This window comes from Gasterosteus aculeatus, chromosome 8, assembly GCF_964276395.1.
Source record: "Gasterosteus aculeatus chromosome 8, fGasAcu3.hap1.1, whole genome shotgun sequence".
In the NCBI taxonomy this organism is placed as follows: Eukaryota; Metazoa; Chordata; class Actinopteri; order Perciformes; family Gasterosteidae; genus Gasterosteus; species Gasterosteus aculeatus.
Genome location: NC_135695.1, coordinates 8,635,832 through 8,658,730, shown reverse-complemented (window position 1 = coordinate 8,658,730; position 22,899 = coordinate 8,635,832). Strand labels below are relative to the sequence as shown.

Here is a 22,899-nt window from a genome sequence, read left to right as displayed (position 1 = left end):
TAATACACATTTATATTATAAAACTTGAAATTGCTGGTTTCACACCTGCATGAACTGTATGTGGGAATGAGGTGACTAAATGCCACAAAATCACGCCTTAATGCCAGATTTACAGTACAAAGAATGCAGATAGACTGTTCCTCTTCAGCCTTCTAACTTTGCACATTTTAAAATGAAATAAGAAAAACACACAGCACGCATTTTGAGTGTGAGATTCGCTCTCGCTTGAGCAGTTGTGGTAGTTCACAGCTCATCGAGACTCAGGGAAAAACCCAGGAGAGGCGCCAACATGTGGTTGTGGAGTACGGGCGCCAAGAACCATATATATCCTTGCAATTGTTTTTTAATGGAAATTCTAATGAAGTTTTCTTGGGATAACAGATTAATCTTCTTTCCCCTAAAAATGAGGGATTATGCTAATAATATTAAGTAAACGCATGAACGTATACGAACGTTATTTACAGTACGCATATATGTTTTTCATATGCGCCTCCTATGCTCCTATGCGCTTGTAGAGTGCATAGGAGCCGCTGCAGCGTAGTGGGGGGGCAGCGGCTTTACATGCACGACCATTGCATGTCCAACGGTGATGGGGCTTCGGTGTGTTTAACTCTATTATATGCCATCAGTGTGGTTTGTGTCCGTTAGGTTCAGTAATAGACAGCTGACATTTGTACATTGTAGACAGCTTGTACATTGGACGTGAACTAAGCGGAAGTTAAACGACATGACGTTCAGTTGTTGTTTTTTCAAAGTATTCATTCATTACTCAAGTAGAAGTACTAGGGTTTAAAAAGACTCCTGTAGAAGTTGAAGTATCGACTCAAGCTTTTTACTTAAGTAAAAGTATAAAAGTACTGGTTTCAAAACTACTTAAAGTATAAAAGTAAAAGTAATGTAAGAAATTCCATTAAGGACAAACTGTCAGGGAGCTGCATGGCGGGGAAGGTAGGACTCAGACGCAGAGTTTTCAAAAAGAAAAGGGACTTTAATTGTCAAAAAGGTTTTCAAAAGCAAAAGGCCAAGGGGGCAAAAAACGAAGACAGGAACCAGGAACGAGAAGAAGATTGTGGACAGGGACTAGGACGTCCATACAATGAACAATGACGCGACAAGTGACAACAGACACACACAGCTTAAATACACAAGGGAGGTGCAGGTGATTGGACACAGCTGGGAACAATCATGACATGACAGACAATCACAGCGGACGACAGGACAAGGCAGGAAGTGACCCAGGGAGAACAGAAGAAGGAAACTACAAAATAAAACCAGACATTAACCCAAACCGTGACACAAACTTGCGTAGCCTCGCTCACACAACACGTCAGTCCGTTACAATGTGATCAGAAGGTGCCTGCAGATCACGTGGTCGCACCCCTGTTTATAATGCTGGGAAACACTGAACTGGCAGCGGTCCGTTAGGACAAACCCACGGTCATGAAGACACTCATTTAACGTTACGTGAATTCTGCGTAAGGAAGAGGAGGAGGAGGAGGCTCCATGTCGCTAAATACCAACTTACCAAAGACCACTTTTCCCACCCGGTGTCGCTCCGATCTGCCGGCGCATCGCGGAGAAAACCGATCGTGTGTCTGGACGCTAAATGTTTATACTTCTCATCCAAACACAATCAAATGCACTCTGTCCGCATAGCGCCGTTTCTCTAGATGGGTTCTTTTGTGTTTGTGTTTTTAAACTGCGACTAGCCGGAAGAACCGAGGTTGTTTTTAAAATGTAAGGAGTAGAAAGTACAGATATTTGCGTGAAAATGTAAGGAGTAGAAGTAAAAAGTCGTCTGAAAAATAAATACTCAAGTAAAGTATAGATACCCAAAATAAGTAGTAAGTAACATAACTACGAGAACGTCGCGTAAAACAGGCTTTCGAATGCCTTCTTAAGAGACTTCGTGCAACGAAGGATTTACGTCGGGTCAAAAACGTGCCGTGACCCGGATTCGAACCGGGGTTGCTGCGGCCACAACGCAGAGTACTAACCACTATACGATCACGGCGAGCTATCCACCGGGCGATGAGCCATGGTGTAGATAGGTGACAAGTTGATATGATGGAGGACTGGGAAATATACATGTTTTTATGTGAGTAGGTCGTTATTTTAGTGAAATACTTACGGAGTGATACATGTCGTGCACATTAAAGCAGGTGTCTACAGAAACATCACTCTGTCGTTACAATGTTGTAAAATGTTCATTGTAAAACGATCATAGGCTCTCTTGTCGAGACGTCGATTTTGAATAAATAAGTCTTAGGTCTGTTTTAGCATTGCTTTGGGTTTAGGTGGCATATGGTCATTAGAGTGTGAAAAACAAGTTAGCAGGGACACTGTATTCTGTCTTTCCTGATGAGGGTGTGGCTTGAGGCAGTTTAAAAACGTAGTCGTGAAGTGATTGGTCAAATACGATGTATTCATACGGATTCGATCTATCCTCTTCACCCATTGGCCAAGAGGCAGCCAGCCTCGCTTGTAATTGGCTGACTAAACAACGCGAGTTAATTTCAAAATAGAGCGTTTCTCTTCCCGTGTGTTGTTGAAGGCAGCGTGTCGGAAACGTTTGCCCGGCTGGTAGCGGGGCGGATTTAGTAGTTGCAACCGGGCGACAATAACTTTAAACGTTTAAAAAACGAAACGCGTAAAATGTAACGTTAACTTAGCTAGCGAACTATCAGCTACCGAACCCCTTTTCTTTCCGTTGAAATGGCCGAAACGGAAAGTTCAACGCGGAGAGGAGTCCTGGACTTCAGTCCAGTAAAGAGCGACAACGCCAACAAGGAAAACGAGGTTCCAGTTTTGATCTTGACCCTGTTTTCCAAGGCTCCTTTTGTGTCATTTGGAACAGTAAAGCTCGGCACCTCCAAGTCCGTCCTTCTGCGCATCGAGAACCCGACGCGGGACTCTGAAGCGGAGGTCACCGTCGAGAGGATCCCCTCGAGCAAAGGCTTCTCCGTGGACCGCGACGCGATCACGATCCAGGTAGGTTCACATCACAGGCCAGCGACTCACGTGAAACCTCCCACGGGACCCTCGATGAGGGTCCTTGCGGTTATTCACCGCGTCCCCGCGTTGTGTTCTGCAGCCCGAGGACTCGTTCGGTCTGACGGTGACATGGACTCCGTCAGAAGAAGGTGCAATCAGAGAGCTCATCCTCTTCAGCGCCAACGGGGTCCTCAAACTCCAGGCCGTGCTGCTGGGGAGAGCAGAAGCCCCCAAGAAGAAGAAGGTACACAGAGGCTGCTGCGGTGACGTAGATGTTGTGATCATTAATCCATTGGTTGGAAGAAAAGGTGTAGGGATGGTTGAAGAAATGTTTGTTTCCCGATTGTAAATTGGTGTCATTTTCAGATCTTGTACAGCGACAACAATTAATACTAATAGATTAGATAATGAAAATGATCAGTCAGTTTTAGCCCACTAATCAGACATCCTTTGGTTATTTGCTGCTTGGTTAAATGTTGCACAAGTACTTGCTGAAGCTGAATCAGGGAACCTAATCCTTCATACTAACCTTATACTTCAGTACTTTTTTTTCCTTTAATATCTTTTGTGTTTCAGAAAAGCCTGTGGGACACAATCAAAAACAAAAGGGATGGTGAAAAAGTAACTGCACCAAGGAGAAAGAAAACCGAACAACCATTGAAGATGTCTGCCAATAAAACCTTCCAGGTGTCCAGAAAGCCGCAGTACAAGCGGGAAAAGCCACGCAGCCCGCTGGCGTCGCTCAATGAGGGCAAAGTGGTCCGGCAGAGATCCTTCTCCAAGCTCGGCCCCCTTGACGATTATTCTCAGAGACCTGCCTCGAATTCCACCGAGAGGCAACGGCCCGGGGGCTCGTTGGACCAGGAGAACGTCCGTCCCGTTCAGAGGAACTCTCCCCTCGTCCTGTTCGTAGCGGCCGGGGAGCCGGTGGACTCTGGCAACGTGTCGGCGTGCCCCGACGCCTTCGTCGGAAAACCCGAAAGCAAAATGCTCAACAGGACGCTGTCGCCCGTCGGGACCCCCGACCGGTTTAAGAGGCTCATGCCGCGCATTCAGTCAGATGGCCCACTTCCTGCTCCTGCAAATTCTGAGGGTGACAGCGCGCCACCTGGAACCCCAGTTCTCTCTTTGAAAGACGCGCTGGCCCTGATCGACTCTGATCTGAGCCTCATCAGCACCAGCCCCAGAGACGCTAGTTTGAGCTGCAGTTTTTCCGATTCACTGGAGTCCAAGAGTGGGAATCGTGGCTGGGGGGCCGACGGAAAGGATCTCCAAGCGTTACCCGATAGCCCACAGGGGCCCGAGTCCAGGGAGACCAGGCTGACCTTCTTCGTCAGCGACACGGCCGTTGTTTCGGAGAGTGCGGCGGAAGGGCTCCAAAAGGCCCCTTTCACCTTCGCCACGGTGACCAAGGGCCGCGCGCCGGTCGAGGCCGACCACTCGAGCGGGAGGAAAGTAAAGCGGTCCAGGCGGAGGCTTTTAGAGAGGACGCTCGAGCTGTCCGACGGCCGGTGCGAGTCCGGACCGGTCGCCCCCCGTCTCCCCGTCATAGACCTGCACGCAGGAGCCACGGCGCGCTCCCCCTGCGCCAACACGCCGCCGGGCCGGGAGGTCGCTTCCTCCCGGGGGACCCTTCGGCCCGACTGCTCGCCTACAGCAGTCACCTTCCCCGTCGTCTCCCCCCCATCAGTCGCCCCCGGCCGCTTCTCGTTCTCGCCCCCACCCGTCGCTTTCGGGGCGACCATCTCTCCCTCGCCCCTGGGCTCCTCGTCCCCGCTGCACCAGGTGTCCGGGACCCCTTCGGTGCCGCCGTGTGCCCACGACGACTCGTTCCCCGTCCACGTGGCGGCGGCGAGCAAGAAGAGGAAGAGCGAGGAGTATTTGAGAAGTGACGCCAAGGCCGCGGATGGCGGGAAGGCCGAGCGCTTCAAAAGGAGCAGGGTGGCGACGGCGGCGGCGGGAAAAGCTGAGCCGCCGCGGCGCCCTGTGCAGGAGAGGAGGAGTGCATCCCTGAGGCGACCGTCGAAAGCAGCAGGTGAGCAGGTGTCTCCATTGAAGAGCCATTGCGGTGTTTTATAGGGGAATCTAGAGAATACTGTGGATGTTGCGCCCTCATTGACATATTTGGGATGGACAAAATAAAAGAAACACCTCCTGTGTAATAATACAGTTCAAGCCAAGTGTCAATGAATATGATCATTATATGTTGCCAAAAAACGGATGTGTTGTGATCTGTATGCGTATGTTCCTGGACCCATCCTACCTTATACAATGCTTCCTTTCTTCAGGCTCTGTGCGGTCAACGTCTTCATCTCTGAAGACGGCGAGGCCTGCGGTTCCTTTCCAGGCAAAGCAATCGAGCTCCAATGTCTCCTCACGAGGTATAACACACATGCTCTTGTGGTGAAGATCTGTCTGAGTGTCTCTGAGTTCTGCCAATGTCGATGTGTGATCATAACACAACACCACCTTTGACTCTGGCGTTCACAGGTGCACGGGCATGTGGCGTTTCCTCCGTGAAGACCACGAAGGTGGTTGCCGTTGCGCAGTCAAAGCTGACCTTCATTAAGCCGGCGCAAACGGGTACAGGATCATTTTGTGGCGTAGAAGCTCTCGTTTTTATCTTAAACCACACACCTACTCATCTGCGTCGCCCTCTTTCCTCTCAGCCATCCCGAGGCACCCGATGCCATTCGCTGCCCAGAACATGTTCTATGACGAGCGGTGGATCGAGAAGCAGGAGCGGGGGTTCACCTGGTGGCTGAACTATGTCCTCACCCCAGACGACTTCAGGGTCAACACCGAGGTCGCCAAAGGTAGTAACATTCAGATGTACTCCAAATGTAGCGTGTCTGTGCGAGGGACTTGGCCGTCTGGAACCGTCTCTTCTCCCTTTGTTTCCTGGTCGCAGTGAATGCCGTGACCCTGGTGCTCGGCGGCGACGGCGACAAGTACAGTGTGCCCAAGGCTCCCACCAAAGAAGAGATGTCCTTCAGCACCTACACGGCCCGGCGGAAGCTGAACCGCCTGCGGCGCGCTGCCTGCCAGCTCTTTGCTTCGGAGGCCCTGGTCAAGGCCATCCAGAGGCTGGAGCTGGAGGTGGAGGCCAAGAGGCTGCTCGTCCGAAAGGACCGCCATCTTTGGAAGGACATTGGTAAGGAGCGCCGCGCGCGGGAGGGGGGGGGGGGTCGCGACACACCGTGCGACGGAGGGGATTTAAATGCTCAACGAGCGCGACCGTCCCGCTCTTTACCCGTTTTCCTGTCGTCCCATCAGGTGAACGCCGAAAGCTCCTCCACTGGCTCCTGTCGTACAATCCGCTGTGGTTGAGGATCGGGCTCGAGGTATTCTGATTTAAACTAACAACGTGTCCTCCTTTGTGAACCCTCCCCCTCCCCGACGCCTGCTAAGCTAAATGTGGCAATGTGGCTCCTTCTCAGACGATCTTCGGGGAGCTGATCTCACTGGAGAGCAACAGCGACGCTTTGGGTCTGGCTCTGTTCATCCTCCAGCGGCTGCTGTGGAACCCGGACATCGCCGCTCAGTTCAGACACGCCAAAGTGCCTCACCTCTACAGAGACGGTACCTGATTGTCTGTTTGTTTGTGTCGTCTGGACCGCCAACGTGTGTTAATTGCGATGAGCGGACAGAAAGTGTGCGTGTGCGTGTGCGTGTGTGCGAGTGTGGTGGCTTTAGATTTTCATCAAATACAAGAGATGCCGAGTGAGAGCTTGTGCGTGTTTAACTGCAAATGCTTTCATCAAATTATACTGCAGGTTGTTATAATACAATAATAAGTGCGACATGGAGAAGTCTGCTAATTTGCATAGTATGTAGAATGTGTTGGTTTGTTGGATCAAACTCCGTTATTCCATTTCTAGTTATATAAAAAAGCAATTCAGTTGTGATGTTTGTCACTTTTTGCAAAAATATCCAATCTACTAATCTCTGTAGCTTTGGTGTATTTTAATATTTTCTATATATTCTCATATATCTTAAAACGAGAAAAAAAAAATCTGTTGGGCCACGGGATAATTTGGCCCAACTTAAAAACAGATTGGACTTCTAACACCTGTTCATTAAATACATGTTTGAAAATAGGGGATTTGATTTAGTATTTTTTTTTCTGTTGTGTTTTGAGAGTTGTGGAGCCTTTTTCTGGCTTCGCTAAAGCTGTGGTGTTTCTCTGGACTGGTGGTAATGTCTCCGTTAGGCCACGAGGAGGCGCTGTCTCGCTTCACTCTGAAGAAGCTTCTTCTGCTGGTGTGTTTCCTGGACAAAGCCAAAGAGGCCCGTCTGATTGAGCACGACCCCTGTCTGTTCTGCCTGGATGCCGAGTTCAAGGTAGGCCAAAGTCCTCCCATGTAAACGGATCCAATACCTAATTATAGCATTTAGGTCCTGATTTTAGTTCTTAAAGATCCAGTCCTGTCAGATCTGTCTTTTATTTCCAGTTTGAGGGCAGCATTATTGAGAATAATAATCATATAGCAATTAAGTGCTAAATGGGGATATTGAGTTTGTTCTTTGTTGTTTCCCTGCTGTCAGCTTCGGGTGTAAGAGCAGCGCACAGATTGTAGTGATGCGTTAACGGTTAATGGCTATTTTACTTCCCCGACTGTCTGATTTAGGAGCTGATACCAACACTCAACAATTCACACGCGTACAGATCATTTCTAAAATTGCTTGGCAAATAGTTTGTGATCAACAGATGGATTTAGTGACCGTGAGACTGAATTGTTTTGTACCAAATCTTACCGTAGTGTGGAGTCCTTGTGCTTTGGGGCAGATGATTGCAGGTTTCAAATGAGACCATGTGATGCTTTGTACATCTGAGAGGGAGGAAGTGCACTGCTATGTATTTGTATTTGTATTTTGCTATGTGTATTTAAAAGCATATGGGGAGCACAGGCCTGGCCGCCTCTCATAAGTGACCCTCACGTTGCCCACTCTCACGTTTTGTGAATTTCAAACCCTCAGTCGGCACATTGATGAAGCTTTTTTCACGTGGTTTCGTCTCGCTTCTGCTTTATGTTTTTTTTAAATAAAATATTTCTTTTCCTCAACAGACGAGTCGAGACCTGCTGCTGGCCTTCTCCAGGGACTTCCTGAGCGGGGAAGGCATCCTCCCCCGGCACCTGGGCTACATGGGGCTGCCCGTCTCCCACGTTCAGAGGCCCCTGGACGAGTTCAACTTCGCTGTGAAGAACTTGGCAGTCGATCTGAAATGCGGCATTCGTCTAGTGTGAGTGTGTGCGTTTACTTATTTTAAACCCCAGACCAGTGGAGCAGTCGGGTATTGTGCAGGTTTGTGTGTTTACGCGTTAAAAAAAAAGCCGCTCGCAGGGGTTAGAAACTGGACACGGGGCCCTCTTCATAAATAGCCGTCGCGTTCGTTCCTCTGGTTGAATGAAGCCAGTGGGGACAAAGTATAAGATGAGCTTACAGGCAAGGTTTTTTTTTTTTTCACCCCGTCCGTGTGCTTCTGTACGACGGCTTCGTGTGATTGCCATAGCAACACGCTAGTGCTAGTGAGATGCAGTCGTAAGCCTGCGTTTGATTGGTTGCTGGCATCAAGATGAAGGTGGAGTTTGAAGATGGCCGTGGTCGAAGCAAAGGTTCTGGGTGTAGTTGTATTCAGGAAGTGGGTGCTAATCGCATCCCTTTTCATCTTCAATCGTTTTTATTCTGCCGTGTTTTCCAGAAAAGAGATTTATGTGAAGACGTTCTTTATTTATATTGCCGGCTAGTTGGTTTAATGATCAATTCTGCTCTAATATTACAATCAAAGCCAATGAACCAACAAAGCTGATGAAACATGGAATGAGATGGTGCTTAAGATCAAATTGTAAAAAGCGAAATGCTTCTTTGTAGGATTTTTTTTTTTAAATCTTTTTTTCTCAAATGTTAAAACAGAAATACTGATACTAATGATGTTGATTCTGGTCATTTGGGACTTCATTTCTTCTGCAGCACAAGTAAGATGGATAATTGAAAAGGTGCCACAGCAAGAAGCATGCAGCACTTCACAAGTGTCACGTCTTTGATGTGGGGGTTTGCTTTCAGGCGAGTGATGGAGCTCCTCATCCAGGACTGGAGTTTGTCAGCCAAGCTGCGTCTGCCGGCCATCAGCCGCCTGCAGAAGGTCCACAACGTCGACGTGTCTCTGCAAGTGCTCAAAAGCAAAGGGGTCGACCTCAAGGACGAACACGGTAAACACGAACACGCTCAACCTGAAAGAACGCGCGTCCACCAGATGCTGTTAAAGTCCCTGTATTTTCTCACAGAAAGCTTTCCTAGTCGGATGTGTATTACATATGGAGCTGTATTTTCCATATTTTTGACACGGGTCAATTACTACCTTTTTCACTTCAGTGTGACCGCCTGCGATTTCAAAGCAAACCTTTTTGTGTTTGATGACAAACGGCGGCAACATAATGGGATGCTTTGCTTTTCATGTGACAACGTGATGCTCTGTGCCGGTGCACCTCCGCATTAAGTGGCCGTTTGTCTGTGACTAAACGCTCCAGGATGGAAGACGCAAAGGGAATCAGAAAATTAAACCCAATAACTTTCCCCGCTTAATCGACGTCTTTGCAGACAAACATACCGAACGATTTCAAAGTCATTCAATTGCTTGGAATGATTTACAATAACGTGTTAATCTCAGTGTTGTTGTAGGTGGTGCATCACTAGTGCACCAAACCGCCAGGAAATGTCTTCAAACGATTTCTTGCGATGAAATGTTAAACCAAAGATATGAAACGTCCTCACGTTTTGAGGAGGACGAAACGGAGAACATTTGTCACCTTTGCTTAATGCATGAATAATGCAAAACGGATTTGGTTCTGGTTTTTATTTTTTTCATTCCAGATTCCACAAAAATAGATGTTTAATCTGAGTTCATCACAACAGATGAAAAATGTGTCCTTAAGCGTGTAGCATAAATATCAGGTGTAACCGAGTGAAGAAGGTATTGTGTGCCCTGGTCCACTGGAGATGCTTTGGATTTTAAATTATTGCTCACGTGTGTGTGTGTGTGTGTGTGTGTGTGTGTGTGTGTGTGTGTGTGTGTGTGTGTGTGTGTGTGTGTGTGTGTGTGTGTGTGTGTGTGTGTGTGTGTGTGTGTGTGTGTGTGTGTGTGTGTGTGTGTGTGTGTGTGTGTGTGTGTGTGTGTGTGTGTGTTCCAGTGCTCTGTGCGCATCTAAAACTAAAAAGATATATATTTTTAGGTTCATATTCTGTACTCAAATTCAATGAGTATGAAGGGAACCCGTACCACACGTTTCTGTAATCCTCCCTCGCAGCTTCAGGCGCTCGGGTTAACGTTGATCTCTGATGAGGTGGCCCTTGTTAAGGGGTCTTACACCGTGGTTCTAGTATCCTTACTGTAATTCTGATAAAAGCTCACAAGGCGGCGTTACTAAATGTTCGACCCAACCCAAAGTTAGCGTTTAACTGTCTCATGCCACGATTCAGAATCATGATGTTCATTTTTTTTTAAATCCTTTAACGAATCTCAGATTTTTTTTACTTAACCCGTACTTGAAGTAGCGTGTCTCCGTTTCAGGCTCCAGCATTGATTCCCGAGACATCGTGGACGGACACAGAGAGAAGACACTGAGCCTCCTTTGGAAGATCATCTTTGCGTTTCACGTGTGTACCAGACCTTGTTTCCAGTCGGCCAGTAGAGCACGCCAGTGTCTGCTTTTTAAAAAAAATACTGAAATAGTCAAATGATCTGTTCAGGTGGAGAGGATTTTGGACGAGGATCAGCTGAGGGATGAAATTGGCTTCCTGAAGAGAAGCCTGAGGACCAAGCGACGGCTGGCGTCTCTTCGGGCCGATCGAGGCCTTCGGCCCAGTCCTTCAAAGGCCCGCGCGCCGTACGAACACGGCAGCACCAAGATTACCCTGCTGATGGACTGGGTCCGCGCCGTGTGCGACTTCTACAATCTGAAGGCGAGTTTGACGTTTCAGTTTCAGCTCACAGGCCAGACGGTTGTGGTTTGAATTGATCATAATTTAATCTTGTGCACCAGCTGCAGTTTGTCCTTGGACGTGTTCAAAGGCCGAGTGGTGACGGCTTCCCGTCAAGGGCAAAAAATAATCAATAGTGCTTTAACAGGCCGCTGTTTGATTTAAGTTGGTAAACTGTTGTGAAACCTCATTGCGCTGCTGGGAAATGATGCAACCTCACTGTGTTTGCATCAACATCATCACCAAAAGAACTTTTAATAGGAAGCTATATTACTCAGGACTTCTCCACATCTCACTCAAAAGTCCTCATTAATCGGACGTAAAAACTTAAAAAAAACAACGGTAAACGAGGTGTGTTGTCCGTCTGTGTGCAGGTGGAAAACTTCACCGTGACGTTCTCTGATGGCCGCGTCCTCTGCTACCTCATCCACCACTACCACCCGGGTCTCCTGCCCGAGAGGGCCGTCAGTCACCGCACCACCCAGACGGTGGAGTGCTCGCAGAGGGGTCGCCTGGAGCTCAACTGCTCTGCCAGCGACTCCGACAGCTCCTTTGACTCGCCGCCGCCGGGCCTCACCGGTACGCGTCAGCCCGCAGGCCGTGTCTCCTGTGCCGTTCTCCGCTTGGATGCACTTTAGAGAAAACCCATAATCCAGTTTGATGTATATGACATTTTGGTTGCATTCGTATGAAAAGGAATTTGACACGTGGGGCTCAATAATAAATACCGTTGTCAAACGTGACCGTGGGATTGGGCGAAAGAGTTAACACTTCTTTTATATGAAGTTCTTAAAGGACACATTTCAATTAAAAAAGTACTTCATTTTTTTTAATAAAAATTCAGGTTTTAACTGAAATGTTTAATGTTTTGTGCCTTCATGGAATTTTTGATTTGTTTCAAAGGATATTAAAATACCATAGTTGTACTTTAGTTGGAGGTTTGGTTTAGAAAGGGGGATTAACGGCATTCTATGTCTCAAGTGAAATGCTTTTAATCTCCTATTAAGGACTTTTAAAAGGAAATGATGACTTTTTTTTTTATTTGTGAACAGGCCCAGATTTGCCATCTGTGGAGTTTAAAGAGCTACTGGAGAATGAAAAAAACAACTTTGGACTGGTCAACGCTGCCGTGTCCTTTCTGGGTGGCGTCCCTGCCATGATCAACCCAGCCGACATGTCCAACACCATCCCCAATGACAAGGTGAGGCCAGACGGGAGGTGGAGCAGCCATTGTTTGTTCTATCAGATGATGCTGCGTGGGCGTCATTGCCAACATCAAGACTTTTACAGCATCATCAGGCCCACTTAAAAGAACATCTTAATGCTTTCCAATTCTTTATACATCTATCTTATTCACCAGCAGCAATGATTTCTTTCCCTCTTTTGTGTGTTTGTCAAGGATTTAAAACATTTTTAAAAGTTTAGAGTAAAAAAAAAAGCTTTCAAGAAATTTAAATCCATCAGTGAAATATTTTTTCTCTGCACCTCTGCCTTCACGCACCACTGTTTCTTCACAGGTTGTGATGTCTTACCTGTCCTTCCTGTGTGCTCGTCTTCTGGATCTGCGGAATGAAAGCCGAGCCGCTCGGGTCATACAGGGCGCCTGGAGGAAGTACAGATTAAAGAAGCATCTACAGCTCTACGAGGTTGGCTCAATGTTTGGCACAATTGCAAAGATCAGGCTGATCAATCCTGTTCTCTTCATGTTTTAGCTTTACTTTCAACAAATTCAGTAGTTATCTCATTTATAAATTCCTATTGTCTCAATGATCATTTTAAAAATAGGCTTGTTTCTTGATTCGTTGTTTGGACACAGGAAAGAAACACGGCTGCCATGAAAATCCAGTTAGTTGTGAGGAGTTTTCTCCAGAAGCGCAGAGCGAAGAGGCAGAAAGAAGCTGCCGCCGTCATCCAAGCGGTCTGGAGGGGTTTCGTAGCCCGCAACAGGCTGAGGCTGCAGAAGCAGGCGCATCTTCGGGCTCTGCAGCATCAAGCGGCAACTCTCATCCAGGTGAGGAGAACTTCTTAGTTTATCAACATCTGGAATCAATTCAAAAAGGAAAATATTGCATTTCAGACGTTACAGAAGCCGTGGTACGTTTGAGGCTTTTTTGTTGTTGTTGATCCCATGATGTTTTTCTTGCGTCGCAGTTTGAAAAGGCTTTGTCCTCCGCTTACATGCTGCCATCAAACAGTTTTCCATTTTGTTGCGACGAGGACACCGGCTTGATAACGCAGCCTGTGTGTGCAACTGTTCTTTGAATATTCTTCTTATCTCATCCCTGCAGACTCAATGGAGGATGTTTCGGGCCTGGAGGGCTTACCGGCGCCTCAGCTACTACGCCATTGTTGTCCAAGCACAATGGCGAATGAGGCGGGCGGCCGCCGTTTATGGAAGAATTTGCTGGGCGGTGGCTGTCATTCAGAAGCAGTCGCGGGCATGGGCAGTGGCCAAAAGAGATCGGGAACAGTACCTCTCCCTTAGAGCTGCAGTGGTGAAAATACAGGAAGGGTACAGAAGATGGAAAACCCGGAAAACGGAAAAGGAAAACCGCGCCGCCGGAGTGATACAAGCCGCGTTCAAGAAATGGTATCAGCAAAAGATGTCGGCGCGAACGGCTGCCGCTGTAAAGATCCAGTCCTGGTACAGAATGCTGATGAGTCTCCATCAATACAGAAAGATCCAGAGGAGCACGGCGCTCATTCAGGCGCACTGCAGAGGTCACGCGCAGAGACGCCGCTTCCGGGCGCTGCTGCGGCGGCGGCGCTCGGCCGTTGTCCTCCAGAGCGCCTTCAGAGGGCGCGCCGTCAGGAAGCGGGTGGCGGAGATGAGGCGCGCCGCGGTCGCAATCCAGCGGCGCTTCAGGGCCCGCGCGGAAAGGGACGCGGCGCGGCAAATGTTTGCGAGGGTGAGGCGGGCCGCCGTTGTCACGCAGGCGGCTTACCGCAGCAAAGTGGCTCGGGAGCGGCTGAAAAAACGCCACCAGGCGGCCGCGGCCATCCAGGCGGCGTTCAGGATGTGGGCCGCCCGGCGGCGCTACCGCGACACCAGAAATGCGGCAGCTGTGATTCAGCGGAAATACAGAGCCACGGTTTTGGCTCTCGAGGCCAAGAAGGATTACGACACCCTGAGGAACGCCGCGCTGGTCATACAGGCTAACTGGAGAGGCCGCGCCGAGCGGAGGGCGGCGGAGAAGCGCCGTCAGTGTGCGACACTCATCCAGGCTCACTACCGGCGCCACCTGGCGCAAGCAGCGTACCGGTCCAAGAGAGCGTGCGCCGTGGTCGTACAGCGTCACTACAGGGCGCACGCGGCTGGGAAGGAGGCGAGGAAAGCGTACCTGCGCACCAGAGCGGCCTGTGTGGCTCTGCAAGCTGCTTTCAGAGGCATGCGAGTCAGGACCGAGCTGAAGCAAAGCCAGCGGGCAGCGACGGTCGTTCAGGCTTCGGTGAGGATGTTTTTATGCCGGAAACGGTACGTCCTCCTGCAGAGCGCGGCGATCGTCATCCAGAGCCGATACCGAGCTCTTCTGGCCTGCAGGGCACAGCGGAAAGCGTACGGCGCGCTAAAGCAGGCCACCGTAAAGATACAGGCAGCGCACCGTGGACGTAGAGACCGGCGCGCTCTGAAGAAGAGGCACAAAGCTGCCGGCGCAATCCAAGCTCAGTTCAGGATGCACAGAATGCGAATGGCCTTCCTCGCCACCAAGTGCGCCGCCATTATGGTTCAGGAACGCTACAGGGCCAAAATGCTCAGGAACCGGCAGATGCAGATGTACAGGACAATGAAGTCTGCGGTCGTAACAATCCAGGCAGCATATCGCGGCTACAGGGCAAGGTGCGAGGTGGCAGAGATGCACCGAGCAGCCACAGTCATTCAGAGGAAGTTTCTCGCCATCAGGGGTAGAAACCAGTTCCTGGCCCTCAAGGCAGCCGCTTTGGTTATTCAGCGGCGGCGCAGAGCAGTGACGCTGGCCAGAAAAGAACGCTTGGACTATCTGTCCAAGCGAACTGCAGTCATTTGTCTGCAGGCAGCTCACAGAGGACGCAGGGTGAGGAAGCAGTTGCGTATGATGCATTCTGCAGCTGTGACCATTCAGTCGCACTTCCGGAAGCACCAACATAGAACCTACTACAAGAATCTCCAGTGGGCTGCAGCAGTTTTGCAAGCGAGTTACAGAGCCAAAAAGGAAATGAGAAAGGAGATGCAATCCCTGAATGCGAAGAGAAAGGCTGCTGTTGTTTTACAAGCGGCCCTTCGAGGAATGAAATCCAGACGACTCTTTAAACGCAGGCATCATGCTGCCAGTGTGATCCAGAGAGCCTTTAGAGCCCACTCTCAGTGCAAGCAGTATCTGACCTTGAGGTCCTCCGTCCTCACCATTCAGCAGAGGTATCGGGCCACTGCAGCAGCAAGAGTACAAATGCACGAATACCAATCAATGCGCCGTGCTGCTGTCGTCCTCCAGGCAGCATTCAGGGGTCGGCAGGTCAGAAAGCAGGTTGCTGGTTGGCATCAGGCCGCCATTGTCATCCAGTCTGCCTTCAGAAAGCACAGAGAGGAAGTCAAATTCCGAGCCATGCGTCTGTCTGCCGTCATCATCCAGAGGTACTACCGCGCCTGCGTTCTGCAGAGGCAACAGAGAGGAAAGTTCCTGAAGACCAAGCAATCCGCCGTCACCATTCAGGCAGCATTCAGAGGTCATCGTGTGCGAACCAACATGGCCCTGATGCATAGGGCAGCTGCTGTTATTCAGGCAAACTTCAAGCGGCACAAGCAGCAGTCAGCCTTCAGGAAACAGCTGTGGGCAGCCTGCGTCTTACAGCGGAGGTTTAGGGCTCAGAGACTGAGAAACGCTGAGATGAAACATTATCAGGAGGTTAAGGAAGCTGTCACTAATCTACAAGCTGCCTTCCGTGGAATGAAATCCAGAAGAATGATCAAACAAAGGCATCGTGCTGCTTGTGATCTCCAGAGAGCTTATAGAGCCTTCTGTAAACGCAAGCAGTACCTACAACTGAAATTGTCCGTCATTACTATTCAGAGAAGATATCGAGCTGCTGTTGCAGCCAAAGCCCAAAGAAAACGTTACCAGGAAATGCTTTGTGCAGCCGTCGTCCTCCAGGCAGCATTCAGGGGTCGGCAGGTCAGAAAGCAGGTTGCTGGTTGGCATCAGGCCGCCACTGTCATCCAGTCTGCCTTCAGAAAGCACAGAGAGGAAGTCAAATTCCGAGCCATGCGTCTGTCTGCCGTCATCATCCAGAGGTACTACCGCGCCTGCGTTCTGCAGAGGCAACAGAGAGGAAAGTTCCTGAAGACCAAGCAATCCGCCGTCACCATTCAGGCAGCATTCAGAGGTCATCGTGTGCGAACCAACATGGCCCTGATGCATAGGGCAGCTGCTGTTATTCAGGCAAACTTCAAGCGGCACAAGCAGCAGTCGGCCTTCAGGAAACAGCTGTGGGCAGCCTGCGTCTTACAGCGGAGGTTTAGGGCTCAGAGACTGAGAAACGCTGAGGTGAAACATTATCAACAGTGCAGAAGAGCAGCCGTTGTGTTCCAGGCTGCATATCGTGGAATGAAATTAAGGCAGGAGATCAAACGCAGGCACCAGGCTGCCAGTGTGATCCAGACAGCCTTTAGAGCCCACTCTCAGTGCAAGCAGTATCTGACCTTGAGGTCCTCCGTCCTCACCATTCAGCAGAGGTATCGGGCCACTGCAGCAGCAAGAGTACAAATGCACGAATACCAATCAATGCGCCGTGCTGCTGTCGTCCTCCAGGCAGCATTCAGGGGTCGGCAGGTCAGAAAGCAGGTTGCTGGTTGGCATCAGGCCGCCATTGTCATCCAGTCTGCCTTCAGAAAGCACAGAGAGGAAGTCAAATTCCGAGCCATGCGTCTGTCTGCCGTCATCATCCAGAGGTACTACCGCGCCTGCGTTCTGCAGAGGCAACAGAGAGGAAAGTTCCTGAAGACCAAGCAATCCGCCGTCACCATTCAGGCAGCATTCAGAGGTCATCGTGTGCGGACCAACATGGCCCTGATGCATAGGGCAGCTGCTGTTATTCAGGCAAACTTCAAGCGGCACAAGCAGCAGTCGGCCTTCAGGAAACTGCTGTGGGCAGCCTGCGTCTTACAGCGGAGGTTTAGGGCTCAGAGACTGAGAAACGCTGAGATGAAACATTATCAGGAGGTTAAGGAAGCTGTCACTAATCTACAAGCTGCCTTCCGTGGAATGAAATCCAGAAGAATGATCAAACAAAGGCATCGTGCTGCTTGTGATCTCCAGAGAGCTTATAGAGCCTTCTGTAAACGCAAGCAGTACCTGCAACTGAAATTGTCCGTCATTACTATTCAGAGAAGATATCGCGCCTGCGTTCTGCAGAGGCAACAGAGAGGAAAGTTCCTGAAGACCAAGCAATCCGCCGTCACCATTCAGGCAGCATTCAGAGGCTGGTGTCTCAGGATGGACATAAGGCGACAAAATCACGCCGCAACTGTGATCCAGTCGTGCTGGAAGTGCTCGGTGCAAAGGCGCACCTTCCAAAGGACGCGTGAAACAGCCGTGAAACTTCAGCGGCGGTTCCGCGCTGTGCGGGAGAGGAACAGCTACGCCCGGAAGAGGGAAGCGGCCACGACGCTTCAGAAACACTGCCGAGCCTGGATCGAAAGACACAAGGTAATTGGCCTTGTATAAACAAGTGATCATTTTACATGGTAGAGTGACGAAAATGATAATGAACATACCAAAATGAGTGGAGCCCGTTGCCTGTCTGGAAAGAAAATTAACATTTAAAAGTGATTTTGTAGATGTGGGCCAAAAAACGGGTAAACATGAGGTCACAGTTCTTTGCATTTTGTTGCCTTTCCAGGAACAACAGCGAGCCAGGGCGAAGAGGAGGCTCTGTTTCACGGCCGCCGTCTTCCACCACCTCAGGGCCATAAAGATCCAACGGGCTCTGAGAGCCCACTGGGCTCTGGAGTCGGCCAAAAGGCAAATCCACTCCGTCGTCACCATACAGGTACAGGGGCCCGCCCGCCCACAATCCCATTTCCTTCAGACAAAACCTGTGATTGAAAAGCACTTTGGATGTCTTCAACGAATCCTTCTAAACGGTTGCCCTGCTTTGGGTCCCCAGCGGTGGGTGAGGTCGAGGCAGCAGAGGAGGCGCTATCTGGAGGACCGGCGGAAGGTGCTCGTAGCCCAGAGAGCGGCGAAGTGCTGGTTGCGTCGTCGCCACAGGGCCGCGGCAGTCGTCCAGCGGGCCGTCCGCAAGTTCCTCGTTGTAAGGCGCCAGCAGAGGGTTCAGCAAGGCATTGTGAAAGCTCAGGTACAACAGTCAGGGGGGATTTGGTACAAATTACTTTTATTTTTTTATTCTTATGGTATCACAGATGTATATTTTCTACTGGCCAAAACTCAAAATTGCCTCCAAACAAGTCCTATATTACGTGAAACATGAGAAGATGGTGTAACATCAAGGAAATAAATTTGTAATTGTAATGTTGAAGGTGAATAACATTTAATTTAACTGATGTGCCATTTCAATCCTCACAGTTTGGCATAGAAAATTGTGAAAATCCTCTTGTGCACCCAAGGATTCTCAACTCATTTGTTTTCTTTTCTTTTTGTTCTCTTTCCCTTCTGCTCTCCCTGCAGGCTCTATGGAGAGGACACCGCTCCCGCCGACTGAATGACAACGCCAAGTTGCAGAAAATAAGACACCGCTTACGCAAAGTCTCCGCCGGCGTCCAGGAAGAGGACAAGCTGTGCAACAAGACGTCGTCTGCCCTGGACTACCTCCTTCGATACAAACACTTCTCCTATATCCTAGAGGCCCTTAGAAAGCTCGGTAAGTCGTCTCTGGTTACTCTCCCATCGCTTTTGGCCATTTCTTTTTACACTTTTGTAAGAGTGCTGAGATGACCGGTCATATTTCTTTTAAGCAATGGTGAATATGCATCGCTAAGCTTTGGCAATTCATACTTCCAATATGTAATCTAAGACTGGGATTATCGTTCAAGTGTCTTTGGCCCATACTTGATTACGCTAGTGTGATCTACTGGGTGAGTACTAACGCGTGTGTGTGTGTGCGCGCGCAGAGACCGCCACCAGACTTTCCCCAGAGTGCTGTGAGCGGCTTGCTGAAAGCGGCGCCACCGATGTCATCTTCACGCTCATCCGCTGCTGCAACAGGAGCGTCCCTTGCATGGACGTCATTACCTACTCCATCCAGATCCTCCTCAACCTCTCAAAGGTACAAACCCAGACCCGCTCTGTTTTTCTTCGTGTTTCACACCCTCAGCACGACAACCCCATTCTTGCTTTTCTATCCTGGCAGCGATGCATGATGGGAAATGGCATTTCCAGTGTGCCTAAACAAAGTTGCGTTAAAATATTTTATCGCATTAATCTCCGCCCCGTTAATCGCACACAGCCCTAATTTTTTTTATTTATTTTGATGGCAATTATTCTCGTCCTGTCGTACCAGATTCATTCCATATCATTTGCATGCTTCTCTTTTGTCTGACCAAGTGGTTGAACGAGTGACCAATTCTATTTTTGTACTTCCTCACCATCTTCCTTCCCTCGTCTCCACAAACAATATTCGGCCTTCAGTACCACAAGACCATCGAGGCGGTGTATCTGGTGGAAAACTTTGTGGAGACGCTGCTGGACCTGCTGCAGAGATACAGGGAGAAGGCCGGGGATAAAGTAGCAGAGAAGGGCGGCAGCATCTTCACCAAAGCCTGCTTCCTCCTCGCTCTCCACCTTCAGGACGAGCACCGCGCTGCGGTTTGTAGACTTTTAAGAAGGTTAAAGAAAATAATCAAATTGAACAGGAAAGACTGTTATTACAGCTGTGTAAATGTAACGCCATTCTGTTTTCTTTTTTTTTTTTTCATCAGGAGGTCATGAAGCTACCCAAGGTGTTGGATAGACTGCGCAGTATTTACCGTCTCACAGCTCGCAAGCACAAGATGGACGCTGAAAGAACTATTATGAAACAAAAAATGAACGCATCCATCAATGGAAGCTTCTTTGTTCAAGCAACGCCCCGTAAATCCCGCCCCGTGCCAAAGTACGTATACACATGCTCGCATGCAGTACTGTATTCAGCAGAGATGTACAGCTTGTATGCGTTTGCAGCGGTAATTGATGTTCCATCTTTGCTTTTCAGATTCGCACCGGATTGGGTTCTAAGGAAGGACAAGCTCAAAGATATAGTGGACCCTCTCAGGGCCATTGAGATGGTGGCAAAAACACTCTGCATTGTTTTGTAAATAAGCTTTTAAATCTTCATTCACTTTGTCATTTCTCTACTTCAAAAAATATTTTGTACGTTTTATTGTAGCTTTTTTCACATTTCCATGGTTTGCATGTATATATTAAAATGGATTTGTTTGTTATGACACTTTTATGTATCTTTCTTATGAGTTTGAATTGTTTTCCTTTTATTCATTCAAAAGTCAGGTGCGTTCACAGAACGGCATAATATACAGTATCATTTGGTATAAACGTATGAAATAGGCATAGTTTTTTTACAAAAAGGATTGTAAAGTATGCCCAACAAAGTAAAAGAATACTATTTGAAAAACACATTCTTTGAGGGGAAAAAAAATAAAATGTGTGTATATAATGTCAGTCATCATCGGATATGATTCAAAAGAAAACCTGGTCTAATAAGTAAAACTATTGTGCTTAAAGTATAACTAAAAGTGTATTCAAAATAGAAATTATACAGAATGTAAGCAATGAATGATAGCATTAAATGACAAGTGTAATATTTTTAAAAACTCGAGAAAAAAAGAGTCGTGGCTGCAACTGGGAAAGGAGCAGGAGGGAAAAGAACGCAGCCTTGAAGGGAAAATTGTCTGATGGCCAAAGACGAGTTTCCCCGGCTTCTCGTGCTGCTTTGTGTCAGACAAGAAATCTGCGATGCACTTGCAGGCATTTGGGGAGTGGAGCTTGTCTGGCAGCAGAGAACGGATGGTGTTGGAGTTGAAGGCACAAACAGGCACCTGGCTTAGTTTGTAGAGGAGTCCACAGGCTGGAGGATTAAGTGATACAAAAGGTATAGTTCAGTATGCAGATTAAAAAAAAAAAAAAAAAGTTCTATGTTAAACGCAGTCACAGAATCCTTAAATCAATGTTTTAAAAAAAAAATTAAAAATAGCATTTTCAAAGAAGTCATCTAAAGAAAAATGTAATGTTGAAAAAAGTAACATTATTTTATGTAAAAAGTACTTTTTTATGTTGGCAAATAATGCAGACTGAAAAAGGTAAAAGGCTGGGAGCATGCGTATGGCCTCCCCGAGGCCATACGCATGCTCCCAAGGTCCCTGGTTCCCCGAGAGATCCTGTGGAAGGGAGCTTGGCCCTCTGTGAGGAGCTCGGAGTCGAGCCGCTGCTGCATTGCGTGGAAAAGAGCCAGTTGAGGGGTTTGGGGCATCTGGTGAAAAGGCCCCCTGGGTGCCACCTTCGAAGAGGTTTTCCGGGGAAGGGGCACCCTTGGAAGACCCAAGACCAGGTGGAGAGGTTAGATCTTCACACTGGCCTTGGAAAGCCTGGCTGCTCTGCCCTTGCTATTGTTCATGGTAACAATTACCAGTCTTAACATTCTCATGGTTGGTTTAAAGATCTCATATACTTTTAAAATACCAACAGTAAGCAGTGCACAGTGTCATTAGTGGGCTACAGGTCAGCATGTTGAGGAGCACATTTACTCCTCGTGAAGCCTAACAGGGGCACCATAAATTAAACTGGTGTAAAAATCACACTGATTTGATCTTTTTACTGGGTTCTTGATATGAATTTGAATCTGATCTTACATTCTTGAAACTAAAATGTTGAAAACCTTGAACCGGCCCGTATGTTTGTTTACACGCAGGAAAAGTATGAGAAATGTGTTATTGGACTGCTTCTTCCCCAGAGTCTCTGCTCTCTCGCCCAGCAGGTTTCCATGGATGGTGGTTCTATCTCAGCCGTGGTTCTATCTCAGCCGTGGTTCTTCATGCCGTGGTTCTTCATGCCGTGGTTCTTCATGCTGTGGTTCTTCATGCCATGGTTCTTCATGCTGTGGTTCTTCATGCCATGGTTCTATCTCAGCCGTGGTTCTTCATGCCGTGGTTCTTCATGCCATGGTTCTTAATGCCGTGGTTCTTCATGCTGTGGTTCTTCATGCCATGGTTCTTCATGCTGTGGTTCTTCATGCCGTGGTTCTTCATGCCGTGGTCCTGCCTGACATCCACTGCTACAATCATTAGTAGCTGGCTGACACATATACTGCTCTCTGTTATCATTGATATTTGACTATCCATTGCCAATTCCGTTGTTATTAGTAGTCATTTTGCAATTATTATTTTGCAAACTAACTACTCTAAATGTATGACTCATTTTTGCAAAATATATTGAAGCTATTGTAAATCTTTTATGTTTTTTTCTGGAGGGAGTTTTTCCTAAAACAAAAACAAGGGTCCTGGAACAGAGCATGTGTACAGGTTATAAAGCCCTCTGAAGCCAATTTGTGATTTTGGGTTGGACAGAATAAACAGAATTGATTTGAAAATACGTCATTAAATAAGTATAAAATGCACCCATGACCAAAACTAACATGAGAAAGTGTCCTGTAAGTTTTAAACAAAGTAGATGAACTGGATAACTAAGTACAATATATACATTTGAATATGTCTATGTACTGTAACATATATAACACTTATTGTCCTAATATTGATGCATTTGTGAAAAAAACATCTGAATAGGATGATAAAATAAACATGTTTGAACACACTTTAAAGGCGAACACTGAACATTGGGCTTTTGTTATAACACGGTTCTTTGCAGTTACTGTGACAGAGTTACTACTACTACTCCTTTATTGGGCTCAGCAGTAAAAAAACTCTTCCTCAAAGCAACAGACAGC

The 22,899-nt window shown here is 48.1% G+C and overlaps 1 protein-coding gene and 1 non-coding gene across 2 annotated transcripts; one reads left to right on the top strand and one right to left on the bottom strand.

Annotated features, from left to right (window-relative positions):
* Positions 1-1,942: 1,942 nt before the first annotated feature.
* On the bottom strand, positions 1,943-2,014 carry trnah-gug (transfer RNA histidin (anticodon GUG)). The gene has a single exon. It is a non-coding gene; the product is annotated as a tRNA-His (tRNA).
* A 466-nt stretch (positions 2,015-2,480) lies between these two features.
* Positions 2,481-20,391, top strand: aspm (assembly factor for spindle microtubules). The gene is made up of 26 exons (XM_040184660.2): positions 2,481-2,991; positions 3,095-3,238; positions 3,571-5,029; positions 5,283-5,375; positions 5,485-5,577; positions 5,664-5,810; positions 5,906-6,148; positions 6,271-6,338; positions 6,435-6,576; positions 7,208-7,338; positions 8,064-8,239; positions 9,061-9,206; positions 10,565-10,650; positions 10,744-10,956; positions 11,349-11,553; positions 12,027-12,175; positions 12,492-12,620; positions 12,791-12,985; positions 13,263-17,654; positions 17,848-17,997; positions 18,115-18,306; positions 18,636-18,828; positions 19,079-19,233; positions 19,596-19,772; positions 19,886-20,058; positions 20,158-20,391. Exons 1-26 carry the CDS (start codon positions 2,716-2,718, stop codon positions 20,258-20,260), a joined length of 9,630 nt encoding a protein of 3,209 aa, XP_040040594.2. The 5' UTR covers positions 2,481-2,715; the 3' UTR covers positions 20,261-20,391.
* Positions 20,392-22,899: the final 2,508 nt, after the last annotated feature.